At 59.7% G+C, this 13,815-nt stretch overlaps 1 protein-coding gene across 2 annotated transcripts; it reads left to right on the top strand.

Moving 5' to 3' along the window:
- Positions 1–1,977: 1,977 nt before the first annotated feature.
- Positions 1,978–12,170, top strand: TSTA3 (tissue specific transplantation antigen P35B). Of its 2 annotated transcripts, none has more exons than XM_019528265.1 (11): positions 1,978–2,101; positions 2,810–2,972; positions 4,896–5,010; positions 6,447–6,575; positions 7,707–7,780; positions 7,957–8,090; positions 9,006–9,070; positions 9,400–9,466; positions 9,697–9,776; positions 10,945–11,044; positions 11,486–12,170. In XM_019528265.1, the coding sequence occupies exons 2-11, from the start codon at positions 2,821–2,823 to the stop codon at positions 11,539–11,541; spliced, it is 972 nt and encodes a 323-aa protein (XP_019383810.1). In that variant the 5' UTR covers positions 1,978–2,101; positions 2,810–2,820; the 3' UTR covers positions 11,542–12,170. The 2 variants fall into 2 exon arrangements, with proteins under 2 accessions (XP_019383810.1, XP_019383809.1); XM_019528264.1 differs by having other exon boundaries at positions 1,978–2,104.
- The last annotated feature ends 1,645 nt before the right edge of the window (positions 12,171–13,815 follow it).

Here is a 13,815-nt window from a genome sequence, read left to right as displayed (position 1 = left end):
GGGAGGGGGTCGTGCCGTGTGCGCAACGTGTGGGCGCCGCGTCGGGGCTGTGTCCTGCCGTCAATGTCACTTCTGCTTGGAGCCGGAGCCCTCCCGGGAGAAAATGACGTGTTGCGGGATAAATGTAACGTCTGTCTGTAGCCATAGGCGTCTCGGCGCTCATCCTGCCCCTGCTCTGAGCAGCAGGAGACCAGTCCTTGGCTGACCCCGTGGCTAGGGCGGGTGTCTGAACCAGGAGAGGACACGTGGGGTGCCTGCTACTGCCCCCCCCCTCCTTGTGGCCTTTGGCATGTCCCTTAGCCCCTGGGTCTTGCTGCCTGGCCTCTAAAATGGGAGTCGTGCTCCCCTCTGCCCGTCTCAGCTGGGTCGTGGCAGGGGTCAGCCTTGCTGTGGGGGCTGCGTGGGTTTAGGGGGAGACGCGCTGCCTCGGCCAGGAAGATGGTCCCACAGTCACCGGATTCACCGCCGGCCACAGCCTCCTACCCCGGCCGGTCAGTGGGCCGCTCGGCCAGAGCCGGGAGGAGGTTGAGCAGGAGGTCCCGGGATAGGTGGGGCCGCAGACGGGTCAAAGCAAAGGGACGGATGGCAGAGAGCAAACGCCCTGTGGCCTGCAGCCGCTCCCGCGCTGAGACGACACCGCAGACCTGCCCGGTGCTCGAGGGAGAGCGGGCAGCACTGGCGCGTGCAGCGGAGCACCTTGGCATGGCGATCCCTGCCACGGCACCATGGGTCTGCCTCGCGGAGGGGAGCTTTCGCATCCCATTAACACTTCAAAGTTTCTGGGTGCTAGGAAGGGGCCGTGCTTGTGCATCAGGGCCTGCGCCTGATCCATGGTCTGTCTTTTCTGTAGCTTTCCTATGGAAGCTCCTTGGTTTCCCCATTTTCTCCCCCTGCCGTGATACAGGGGAGGGTGGGGCAGAGGGAAATGCAAGAACATCCTCACGTTACACGCGTCTTTTTGGAGACTCTGGGAAAACGTCTTCCTTGGCGTCAGGCATTGGGACACGATAGCCTCTGCCCAAACACTCCCAGTATGAGACCTGAAAAACCCCAGCAAAAGGGTTAAGTGCCAGTGCCAGCGCAGACTCCTACGATCCTAGAAAACGAGGGTTGATGGGACCCCAGGGGGTCACATCTAGTCCAACCCCCTGCTCCGAGCAGGACCAGCCCCGACTACATCATCCCAGCCAAGGCTTTGTCTACCCGGGTCTTAAACACCTCCAAGGATGGAGAGTCCACCACCTCTCTGGGGAGCCTGTTCCAGTGCTTTACTGCCCTCCTAGTGATAAAATTATTCCTGCTTTCCAGCGCAACTTTCCTTGCTGCAGTTTGGGCCCATTGCTCCTTGTCCTGTCGTCTGCCCCCACAGGGAACAGCCCAGCTCCATCCTCTTTGCAGCCCCCCTGCAGGGACTTGAAGGCTGCTATCAAATCCCCCTGAGAAGCTTGTGCCCTGTGCGTCCTTTTGCAAGCTCAAAGTGCAGCCGGTTTTGAAAACAAGGATCATTTTGAGCCCTGTGGGCAGCTGGAAGATTTACACTGGTTTTTTCAAGCACCCATAGTCTGACACAGCCTTTAAATGCAGCGCAGCCACGTTGCAGCGACGGGGGCAGGAGGAGCGGTCCTACCCGGATAAGTCCATTTGCCGCAGCGAGAGAGCAGAGAGCTCGGTGTGTTGCTGCGCGTCAGGTGTGCTATACACACAGTTGTTCTGAAATGTTGAATTTTAGCTATTTAAAAGCTAAAATGTTTCTGTTTCCTTGGTGGTGATGTTTGTAAGGACCTTCTGGGGTAGCTTGAGTCACCTCCTGAGCTTGGTTTTCTCCCTCCGTGTCCCCCCACAAAAGGACCTGCCCCTTTCTGTTCAGCCCCTCTTCTGCTGCAGCCTGCCAATGGCTTGAACGGGGATGAGTGATGTCATCCTGCCTGTAACAGGAAGTGCGAGTGACAGCACAGTAGTGCAAACACCCTGAACTACAGACTTGCACATCCGGGAGGAGTGGGTCGTGGTTCTCGGACCGGGACGTCTGTGCAGGCGGGCTCCGGACCGCTCTCGGTCCTGTGCGTGGCAGGCTTGCGTTTCATTCAAGAGGTTGAAGAAGGTGGTGGGTCCCGGCTGCCTCAGGATTGAGGAGCTGGGATAAGATGGGAAAGGGAGGAGATAGGAAAGCGCTGTCTCCTGTTCTTTCCCTCTGCACACGCGTGTCACGTAGATGTGCACGTGGGGCATTCATGCGATGTATGTGAACGGCCGAGACCTCGCTGCGGAGTCCCCTCCGACCTGGGCCAGTCTCCACCATGTCCTGTGTGGATCGCTTGCGTGGGAGGTCTGCGGATGGCTCAGCTGAGACCCAGCAACTCATTGCACGGGTCGGTCTGATCCGACCGCTTGCTGTTGCTGGTCTGAATCGAGCCGGGTTCCTTCCACGCTGCCTTTTGTCTTAGAAATCCTAGAAAATGAGAGTGGAAGGGTCCTCAGGGGGTCACATCTAGTCCAACCCCCTGCTCCAAGCAGGACCAGCCCCAGCTACATCATCCCAGCCAAGGCTTTGTCTACCTGGGTCTTCGAAACCTCCAAGGAGGCCTTCCTCTAGCCCATTTTCCCTGGTCCCCATCCCCTGTGCGCCTACAGATGAGGCTCTAGTCCCAGCATGGAAGGGGATAGCCGGGCTTGCTAACCCTGACAGGCTCGCTTGTACTCCATCGTCTCCACCCGGCCGGGCTGTTTTCCAGCACCGATCCAGTGCAAGTCTTATGAGAGCTTTGGTTCACTCCTCTCCTCTCCTCTCCTCTCCTCTCCCACCCCGCAGGTCCTGCAGCCATGGCGGAGCTGGCCGGAGCGAAGCCGAGGCGCATCCTGGTGACGGGTGGCACCGGGCTGGTGGGGCGAGCCATCGAGAAGGTCGTAGCGGACGGGGAGGGCCGGCCGGATGAGCAGTGGATCTTCGTGTCCTCCAAGGATGCCGACTTAACGTGAGCGAGGTCTCGTCCTGCTGGGTCCCGCGGTCGTTAGAAATGTCCTGGTGCTGCCTGGCTTGGGGCGGCCTGGCAGGGCAATGGTCCCTCGCTAGCCCGAGAGACCTGTGCATGTATCATATCCGCATCCTCTCCCAAATCTCTGTGCAAAGCTGCCTGCCTGCGTGCTAGAGCCCAGGCCTGCTAGCTGGAGGGTGCAGGGTGCTTCTGCAGAGCTGCATGGGCACTTCGGTGCTGTGGGTCAGGGGCGAGAAGCACGGTCATTACCCCAGGTCCAGAGGCAGATGCGGAGCCAGGGGGAAGAGCAGCCCCAGCACTGGGATAGCAGGGGGCTCGGCATGCCCGGGTCGAGAGGCTGGAGCGTCTCTGTGCCTGATTTGAGCGAATGTCATGCGTCCCTTATTCACTTGGGCACTTGGGGTAGGGAAGCCCACGGCAGCCACCTTGCGTGCGTCAGCTTTGCCTGGGGCCAGGGGAGGAAAGCACACTGCATCCGCCTCAGCTCAGCTGGAGAGGCCGTCCGGATCTGCTGGGGCTGATCCGCAGGGAGCTGTGTTTGAGGAGAAGTCAGGCCAGGGGGCAAAGGGTACAGGGAGCTTCTGGTTCTTGAGCCCCTCTGTGGGAGGGAAAGGCAGAGCACTGAGCTCGGGGGTCTGGGCACCCTTGGTCTTTGCATGGAGCAGTGGGTTCAGCCTCCCCTAAGCTGACAGCCGTCCTCCCTCGGCCGGCTCTTAGCACTCGTTTCTTAGACAACACTTAGAGCTGTTCTTCTGTTGCAGAGATCTCGGGCAGCCTGCACCAGGATGCTGTTAACACGCTAGATTCCTATTTGCAGTCTCTGGGTTTATCCTGTGCATCGTATTTGCACACCCAGGGGTCCTGTTGTGCCCTGTGCTTGCTAGAGCCTGGCTCTTTCAACAGGAGAGACAGCCCCAGAGTCCCCAGGCAGGGCTAGTCCATGCAGTGGGTCTCCAGGACCTTTGCCTGTGTCTTTGTGATGGCTGTGCAGAACAAAGAGATCTTTGTCAGGCAGAAAACCGGTTCTTCTTCTGTGCTGCAGTTGCTCTGGTCCTGTTCTGGGGTCACGTTAGTGGCCCGTCGCTGGTAGCAGGGTCCGGGTTGTGCTGCCTGCAGCCGAAGCCGGGAACACATGCATGCTAAGCGCCTCTGACACTGACTCTGCCGGCGGCCCTGGCAAGTCACCTGGCCATCACCTCTCTGGGCCTCGGTTTCCCTGACAGCACAACCCCTTGCTTGGATCAGGCCCCGGTGCTAGGCAGCAGGTGGATAAAAGCTTGTGCTGTTGAAAAGAAGCAGGGTGCCATTCGTTAGAGCAGAGCAAACGTCCCATGGAGGAAACTCCAGGAGCAGTTTGATCTGCAGCCATCGTGTCCCGTGCCCTTTGCACAGCACCAGGGGGGAGGGGAGGGAGGATTTGGGCGCGGAGGTGCAAATAAAACCTGGGCCCAGCTGGCAGGCAGCATGGCTGGTCCCTGACGCAACATTTCCTGCTTCTCTTGGGAGGCTTTTAGGTCAGCCAGCTAGGGCCTGGTGGACACAGCGGGCTCCTTTGCTGCTGGTGTTATTCCCAGAGCATGGCCAGGGCCAGCTGCTGCCAGCAGCCTTGTTCGCCAACCAGCTGTGAGGTCAATGCTCAGTGAAGGTGACCGGGCACCTGCCAGACCCACTCCCATCTCATCCCAGACACCTGTGGCCAAGGGACCAGCTCTCACTCGGTGGTTAGGGCACTAGCTAAGGACTTGGGAGACTTGAGTTCAAATCCCAGCCCTGCCACAGCCTCCCTGCATGACCTTGGCCATGTCACCTCGCCTTCCCGGTTGACAGCCCTTGCGAGGGGGCCTGCAAGTTCCCTCGGACGTGGCTCAGAGCTGCTGTGTGGTCTTTTCTCCCCCTCTGTAGGAATGCGGCAGAGACTAAAGCCCTGTTTGAGAAGCACAGGCCCACCCACGTCATCCACCTGGCAGCCATGGTGGGCGGCCTCTTCAAGAACATCAAGTACAACCTGGATTTCTGGGTAAGGGACACGGCGAAACTTCCCGTTGCACTGTGTAGGCATCAGTGGACTACGCCTCCGTAGCCCCAGCTTAGCTCTGATTTCACCCCAGGGAAACTGAGGCACGGAGAAGTGACTTGCCCAGGGTCACACAGTGAATCAGTGGCAGAGCTGGGTACAGAGTCCAGGTCCTTCGGTTTATTAAATGGCTGGATAAAATCATTAACCCCTTGTCTTGTGGCACCCTGTAGGGACCTGTCTGACCCCCTCACCAGCACAGCTCAGCTTGTGGGGGGGGGCGTTAAATGACCTGCTGTCCTGTTGTCCCTTAATTCAGCGGTCTGTGACGCCTACAAGTCCCAGCGTGCATTGCTCCCCATCTGAGAGGTCTTCCCTTGACTCCAGAAGCACCATTGCATTCTGGGACCTGTAGTTTTTGTGGCACGCATGTTCCTACTAAAGGCAACTTGCCCCTGGTAAGGCATAGGACGTGTGGTCCTTCAGCCCTTGGCTGGGCAGCATCCAGGCTCCCCGGCCCTCCCTGCTGCCCGTGAATCCCCTCCATGGGGCTGCGAGCCAGCAGCTGCCTGCTTGTAGCCCAGGGCACAGGTTGTGCCTTGGGGAGCAGGGCCCGGGGGTGCATTCAGCAAGTCTGAAAGGAGGGAGAGGGCAGCTGGGCTCCCCGGGGGGCAGTGACAGCCAGGACCTGGGGACACATAACGGACTTGGAAAGCAAGTCACACGAGGGGAGGCTGGAGGAGCTGAGCACGTTCAGCGGGCGGACAGGGCACTTAAGAGGGGACATGAGAGCAGTCTGCAAATCCCTGACGGGCTGCCGTACAGAAGAGGGAAAGCACCTCTTCTCTCTTGCCGCAGAGAGCAGGACCTGGACCCATGGCTTGAAGTTGCAATGAATTAGGTGTTGGTTGGAGATCAGGAAACACTTCTTCGCTGTCAAAGCAGGGGAGAGGGGGGGCTGTCCATCAGTGGAGGTGTCGAGGAGAGGGTGGACGGACACTGGGCAGGGATGAGGTAGGCGCAACGATGCCCGTGCTCTGCTGTGGGGATGTCTCCGGCTTCTGGGACCCCCACAGGTCCCTTCCAGCCCCACTGCGGTATGCCTGTGTGGCAGTCTAGGACCAGCCCCTAAGTGCAGGAGGTCAAGCTGAATACCCCCGAGAGCCGTCCCAGCCCTGGGGTCCTGTGCGGCAGGTCTGGCTGGCATGTCTGTGCCCAGGGCCACCTCCCTGCTCCGCCGCCGTAGGGCGAGCAAAGTCCTGGCCAAAGTCTTGCAGCTAATCCCCGGGGTCAGGCTGGAGCCATCCAGCGTTGAGGCTGGCAGGGGAGCAGCATCCAACCCCAGGGCCTGTCTGCACTGCAGAGGCTGTGGGCTGGATGGGTCCCCAGGAGCTGGGTACCGCCTCTCTCCTGGTCCTTGACCAGGCTTGTCTTCCCAGAGGAGGAACGTCCACATCAACGACAACGTGCTGCACTCAGCGTACGAGCTCGGGGCCCAGAAAGTGGTCTCTTGCCTCTCCACCTGCATCTTTCCCGACAAGACCAGCTACCCCATTGACGAGACCATGGTAAGGCCCTGCCGGCACCGCTTGCTCCATGCTCACCGTACCCGTTGCCTGCCTTGAGGCTGCGGACAAGCAGGGAGCACTGGCAGAGGGACCGTCCCTGCTGCCGGGGGGGAGCTGGGTGTAAGGACGCCAGCTGTATGGGTTGGATGCTGCAACAGGGCACTTCAGCTCCTCAGCTCGACCCTTCTGTACCAGTGGATGTGGAATAGCTTGATTTTTAGTGAGGCTTTTGTTATGGTCCCTTCCAGCCCCAATTTTCTATGATTGTATGATTCCTTTCCCCCTGGGATCGTGGGAAGGACAGAGTTGTGCCTTGGGGCACCAGTGGGGTCCATGTGGTCCGTGAGCTCCCCGGGGAGCAGTGACAGCCTGGTGATGAGAGCCATTTCTGGGAACCCTGGGTTTTCAGAGCAGGCCGTCAGGCTACATCTGGGTTCCTGTGTCCAGCTGTGGCCCCCACTGCAGAAAGGATGTGGACAAGTTGGAGAGAGTCCAGCGGAGGGCAATGAAAATGGTTGTGGGGCTGGGGGACACGACTGGTGAGGAGAGGCTGAGGGAAATGGGCTAATTGAGTCTGCAGAAGAGAAGACCGAGGGGGACTGAACAGCAGCCTTCACCTCCCTGCAGGGGGGCTGCAAAGAGGATGGAGCTGGGCTGGTCTCAGTGGGTGAGATGACAGGACAAGGAGCAGTGGGCTAAAGTTGCAGCAGGGGAAGTTGAGGTTGGATATTAGGAAAAACTCTCTCCCCAGGAGGGTGGTGAAGCACTGGAATGGGTGACCTGGAGAGGTGGTGGACTCCATCCTTGGAGGTGTTGAAGACCTGTCTGGAGAGCAGATTTAGATTAGACATCAGGAAGAACATCATGCTTAGGGTTGCCAAAATCTGGACTGGGCTCCCAAGGGCGGCGGTCTCTCCCCTACCTTGCGGGTCTCTAAGAGGAGACTGGACAAGCACCGGGCTGGGTCGTTTGATGCCTGGAGCGAAGGAGCTGCAGGCAGGATGATTCCTCCTGTCCCACCGAGCTCCTGCATTCAGGCTCTCTAGGGGCTCCTGTCCCCTTGGGCTCAGCTCTCAGCCCCGTTTCTGCCAGGCGGGCGATGCTTTCCCAGCTGCCTCCTCTGTTTCCCAGATCCACAACGGGCCCCCGCACACCTCCAACTTCGGCTACTCCTACGCCAAGAGGATGATCGACGTCCAGAACAGGTAGGGCCTTGCTGTGCCCTGCAGGGACCCGCAGCTGCCCCTGGTCGGCCCCAGCCCGCTCCGCCGAGCCTGGCTGGAAGAGCCAGGCAAGCTCCAGTGCATGGATGCAGCAGCAGCCCCCAGGCTGTGGTGCGTCCTGTGGGGTGGTGACCCCTGCCCCCCACTCTCTTCCCCAGGGGGTACTTTGAGCAGCACGGCTGCCGGTTCACCGCCGTCATCCCTACCAATGTCTTCGGGCCTCACGACAACTTCAACCTCGAGGACGGCCACGTGCTGCCCGGCCTCATCCACAAGGTCTACATGGCCAAGAGTAAGTGGCGGGGCTGGAGCAGGGGCGACGAGTCAGGGGAACTCTTCTACTCCGGCGAAGCAGCCCTGAGCTTCCAGACCACGGTGTTGTGGGTCCTTGGGCAGCTGCCTCGTTCCACCCCGGGGCTGGATCGGTTTCTGTGGCTGCAGAGCTTTGCTTCCTCCCCCTTGCTGGCTGGAGGTAGCAAAGAGCCTGTGAAGCAGGTGGCTGCAAGGTGCACGCCCTGCAAACCCCAGTCTGGCCCAGGCCACTGTTGCACCATGGAGGTGACACTGTGCTGTCCGATTGCAGCCCGTCTGCAGGTGCACCGCTCCAGGGCCCTTTGGGTCTGGCTTTGGTCCATCCTCTTGGCTTGCCCAGCGAGCACCCTGCTGCCCCTGGGAACTGCGTACCAAGGGCGCTTGCTGCCGAAAGTGCCTGTGCTTTGCTGGTGCAGCCCAGGGCATGCCTGGCCGTCCTTTCAGAGGACGCTGCCCTGTTTGCAGCCATGAGAACCAGTGGACAAGCGCTGAGCGTGGACCTCCGAAGCTCCCGGTTTGGGGCGCTGTGGGTTCCTGGAGGAGAAACTGTCAGCCTGCACGTGGTGGCCTCTCATGATGGCGCTGGGCATGTATTTAGCATTAGAGGCCCCAGGCTTGGAACAGCTGCTGAGGGCAAGGTGCTTTTCTGCCAGTGCAAATCCCCGTGCATCGCTGCGGAAATGCAGCTGCCTCTTGGGGGGAGGACAGCGGCCTGTCGGAGAACAGCACAGCACCGCTGGGTACAGGATGGGGGTGGTCTAGCAATGCGCTAAGGTAGATCTTGGATGTGGTCAACCCGTGGGGTGGCAGGGGATCCCTTTAGCTGGGGTGGGTCTGGGACCAGAGGGCATGGGGGAAGCACTTGCTGACCACCGCTCTCTTGACCGTCCTGCAGAAACAGGCACCGCCCTCACCGTGTGGGGCACAGGGAAGCCCCGGAGACAGTTCATCTACTCGCTGGTACGTGTCTGCTTTGCGGAGCCAGGCCTGGCTGGGGTGGGGGGTGGGGTCCTGGCACACATCTCGGACCCCCAAGCGTCGTGTTTGGGAGATTGACGGGATGTGGAGGGGGCTGGTGCCAGGGGCAGGCCAGAAACCCCGGTCTCTGCAGGCAGGTCCCCAACCCAGGCTCCAGCTCCCAGGTCCAGAGGGAAGGGTCAGTGTGCCCTGATAAGAGCCGTCCAGCCCTTTGCAGCTACCCAGCGGCTAGGGACCCTGGCCGGGCCTCTGCCCCCTGCCAGGGGCATTTGTGGGCCGAGAGCCTGAGCCGAGCCCCTTTGTGCATGCAGGACCTGGCCCGGCTCTTCCTCTGGGTGCTCCGGGAATACGACGAGGTGGAGCCCATCATCCTCTCGGGTAAGGTCCCTGGTTCTTCCCACCCCCTTGCTGCCAGTAGCAGCGGGTGCCCAAGGGGTCTCTTGGCAGCAACCGCTGCAAGATGACTCAAGCCACAGTGGTGGGGTGGGAGCCTGCACCCCCGTATCTCCACGGGGCTCTAGGCCACCACGTGCGGGGGGGCCATGGGATCGGTGGGGATGGGGCAAGGGTGGGAGAGCCGCATGAGCCTCATGCCGCTGTCTGTCCAGTGGGGGAAGAGGACGAGGTCTCCATCCGGGAAGCTGCTGAAGCCATCGTGGAAGCCATGGACTTCACGGGGGGGCTGGTTGTATCCTTTTGTGTGGCTCGGGATCCAAACCGCAGCTCTGTGCCTCGCCCCGGGGGGGAAGGAAAGGACTGGGAGAGCCTAACCCCTACGGATCAGGTCCCAGCACACCCTGCAGACACTGGGGCTGCCCTCCCGTGCTGTGCAGGCCTGGAGACCTCCCTCCATCGGTCTTAGCCCCATGCTCCACTGGGGGCTGCTGCAGGCATGAGATGCTAGGGCTCTTCTTAGCCTCTTGCACCCCCCTCCCAGATGAGGGGCTCCCCCATGGCCTCTCACCCTGCCCTGCGCAGATGGGGACCCAGCAACTGGTTAACAGCCCAGCTGCCATAGCATCGTAGAAAACGAGTGTGAAGGTTGCTCAGGGGGTCACATCTAGTCCAACCCCTGCTCCAAGCAGGACCAGCCCCAGCTACATCATCCCAGCCAAGGATTTGTCCACCTGGGTCTTCAAAACCTCCAAGGATGGAGATTGTACCCCCTTTCTGGGTAGCCTGGTCCAGTGTTTAGTGAGAAATTATTTCCTAATATCCAACCTCAACTTTCTGTGCTGCAGCCTGAGCCCATTGCTCCTTGTCCTGTCACCTTCCCCCCCTGAGAACAGTCCAGCTCCCTCCTCTTTGCAGCCCCCCTGCAGGGAGGTGAAGGCTGCTATTCAATCCCCCTCGGTCTTCTCTTCTCCAGACTAAATCAGCCCAGTCCCCTCTGCCTCTCCTCACCAGTCCTGTCTCCCAGCCCCACAACCATTTCCACTGCCCTTTGCGGGACTCTCTCCAACGTGTCCACGTCCTTGCTGTAGTGGGGGCCACAGCTGGACACAGGACTCCAGATGTGGCCTCCCCGGTGCCAAATAGAGGGGAAGGATCACTGCCCTCCATCTGCTGCTTCTACTAACGCAGCCCCCCAAAATCTGTTGCCCCCTCCCTCAGACCAGACGGGAAGGCTACATGAGCTGGTGGGCTAAGCCCACGTCCGAAGGGAACAAATAGGCCAACTAATGCAGCCCAGGATGCTGGTCTTTGGGAGCAACTGGCTGCAAACTCCAGTCATGCCCTGAGCTGCTGTGACACCCCTGCAATGGGACACGCGGACCTTTGCCCCGTCGCTCTCCTGCCCTGGCCCCGGGGCCCCGCTCTCCTGTGTGTTTGCCTTTAACCTCTGCCACGTCCAGTTCGATGAGACGAAGTCGGACGGGCAGTTCAAGAAAACAGCCAGCAACAGCAAGCTGAGGCGATACCTGCCTGGCTTCCGCTTCACGCCCTTCCGGCAAGGTGAGGACTGGCCGCGGTGGGCAAAGGGAGCCCCTGCGGCGCTGCTCCTCCCCAGCAGCAGTCGTGGGTGTATCCGATCCCACCTCCGCCCATGGAGGCTCTGGGGAAGCTTTTGTCTCTCTAGTGGGGGCTGGACCCCAGCCCCTGATGCAGCCCCCGCAGCGGGCAGCACACCCGGGTAGGGCAGCGGTGCCATGGGGTGTGCAGGTGGGCTTGGAGGGGCCAGCGGGGAGGAGACCCCGCAATCGCTCCGTGTCCTTGTGTCCATCCCCATCCCTGGAGATCACCCGTGCCCCGTGGCTGCAGTTAACCACCCTGCTCCGGGTCCCCGTGCAGCGCCGAGCGCCTGGTGTTGCTGCAGCACTGGCTCAAGGGCTTTGCTGTGGGCTGGGTGGCACGGTCCCTCTGACAACCTTTCCCCTCCCTTCCCTTCCCTTGCAGCAGTGAAGGAAACCTGCAACTGGTTCACCACCAACTACGCCGTTGCCAGGAAGTGACCGGTCCCGGGGCCAGCGGGGCCTTGGCCGCCACCTCTTACACTCAGGGCGTTCTCTGCGGGGGCAGAGGATGAGACAAACCGATCAGGGCATCTGGGAGGGTGGCAGGAGAGGCATCATGGGGTGAGAATTCAGTGATTTAAGGGTGGCGGTGCTCCTCTTCCCCGGGGCCAGCTTAGGATACACTTTGCCAACACGGGACTTGCACTACAAGGAGACCAGGAGGCCGGGGGTGGTGGGGACAGCCTCTCCTGGGCCAGATCAGATCCTGTGCGCTTGCCTCGAAGCTCTGCAGGGGCACAGCCTTGCGGGCAGGAGCCTGGGAGCTGCAGCATGGGAGAGAGACGGTGACGGCCTGGTCTAGCTCCGGCGGAGACTTGTCTACAAAAGGGCTGTGCTGCGAGAGCGGGTGATGGGAGGCTGGGGAGTGCCCGGTGCTCCTACTCTGCTTGCTGGGCATTTCCGGAGGAGCCAGGGCCCAGTTTGTGTCCTGTCTGCTCCCAGCCCTTCTTCCCTGCCGGCGCTTCTGTCCCCCACTGTGAAATGGCAAATGTACTAAGCTGTGATCAAGTGTAATTTAGATGCTGAATAAATCAGGGCCAATGCTTTGTGGCTTTGCTGTCCTAGAAGCAGATGCATTCACTTTCTAGCCTCTCTGGCACCCAATTTGGCTCAGTGGGGTCCTCGTGGCCACAGCTTTTCCTGCCTTGTCCCTGTTACACCCAGGTTGTTGAAGGCCATTGGCTATTGTGTCTGGAGAAGAGCAAGATGAGCTAAAGCAATTTCCTCCGATCCATAGACTGGTTTATTGGAACAGGGTGGCCATGTACAGCAGAGAGCACGCAGGACTCCTTGCTGCTGTCTGTCTGTCCCCATAGTAAAGGCACATTTCAGCCCCCACCCCCAGGCTTCTGCATTTCAGGTTGTACAGGTTGCCTGTCAAGCCCTTGAGATAACTCTCAGCAGAGCAAGGAACAGGGAAACTCTTGCATGACTGTGGTCCATCCATCCCTGCGGTCATCATAGGAGCATTAGTGGGGTTGCCACTGAAACCATTCCCTGATGGATCTCCCCTCTGTCCACACGAGTCCAGGGCCGGCCAGTCTAGCCCATGTATGCCACAACTGGTACAGGCAATGTGCGAGAGAGATAGGGCAGGGAGCAGAAAGCAGAGCAGCAGATCTGGTGGGGGGGAAGGGATGAGAGTGGCACATGGGAAGGGTGCAGGGCTACTTTGCGGCACGCCTACCCAACTGGTTAACCCCCCAACTGCGCTACTGGGTGTAATTCAGATTGAATCGGCCTCCCGTATCAGTTGATGTGGCCGGAGGAACGTAGCATCGCCACCAGCACCGAGGACGGGAAGCAGAGCTGCAGCCCAAGCTCAGCCTCAGGCAACCCTCGGGCAACAATACTCAGCTGCGGTGCCACACAACACGAGCAGTGCAAAGTGTGTAAACGTCTCCATGGTTCACAAGAGCAACCCAGAGGTTTCAGACAGGAACCCAGCACGTCCCTGTTGCCCCCGGATTCCTTTTCCCAGAGACCCCCACGGATTGACACGGCCCCTCGTCCAATGTGGTATCAAGTGGACTTTAATAGTAACCTGTAACCTTTGCTGCTGTTCGCTGAAATGCAAAGACGAAAATAAAAAGGGGAACTGCCCTTGCCCAACCAACAGTCCTGGAAAGTCCGGAGTGAGGGGTTTTTTTGAGAGCTAGAGCCTGGGAATCAAACCCTGATTAGTGGGTTTTTGGATTTTTTGACTGACAGGCCTAGCTAGAGAGAGAAAAAAGGGGTAGACTCACAGTGGCCTAGCCCCAACATAAAGAGGAATTTACAAATAACATCTGCAAGGCTTGGGCTGCGGTGTAGGGGAGGTACAGAGCCACAGATAGCACTCCCTGGCATCGGGGTGGGAAATGGGCAGCCTCCTGCTTAATTACATCATTAACTAATTAATTTCAACAAGGCATGGCAGGCGAGAAGGTGGGCGGTTAGCCCAGAAACAGGTGGGCGGGCCAAAGTGAGATTGGCCCAGAGCAGGCCCCCTGTTACATAACCCCGAATCCTTATTAAAGCCCGCAGCCCTTGCTCGTTTCCTGCAGCTTCTCTTCCTTGCTTGGGGGAGGGGTTTCATAGTTTCTAGGGTCGGAAGGGACCTGAACAGATCATCTAGTCCGACCCCCTGCCATGGCAGGAAAGAGTACTGGGGTAAAACCACCCCAGCAAGGTGTTGATCTAACCTCCTCTTAAAAACCCCCAGGGTAGGAG

Source organism: Gavialis gangeticus, unplaced genomic scaffold (genome assembly GCF_001723915.1).
Source record: "Gavialis gangeticus isolate Ggan-Ray unplaced genomic scaffold, GavGan_comp1, whole genome shotgun sequence".
NCBI lineage: Eukaryota > Metazoa > Chordata > Crocodylia > Gavialidae > Gavialis > Gavialis gangeticus.
The sequence above is the reverse complement of the archived record's forward strand: the minus strand, read 5'-3'. Positions and strand labels throughout refer to the sequence as shown.

Bases quoted from the DNA above. Each gene is read 5' to 3' on its own strand.
- TSTA3 (XM_019528265.1), top strand. From the start codon at position 2,821: ATGGCGGAGCTGGCCGGAGCGAAGCCGAGGCGCATCCTGGTGACGGGT. The intron at 8,091-9,005 runs GTAAGTGGCGGG...ACCGTCCTGCAG, and splicing joins CAAGGTCTACATGGCCAAGA to AAACAGGCACCGCCCTCACC. The intron at 9,467-9,696 runs GTAAGGTCCCTG...CTGTCTGTCCAG, and splicing joins GGAGCCCATCATCCTCTCGG to TGGGGGAAGAGGACGAGGTC.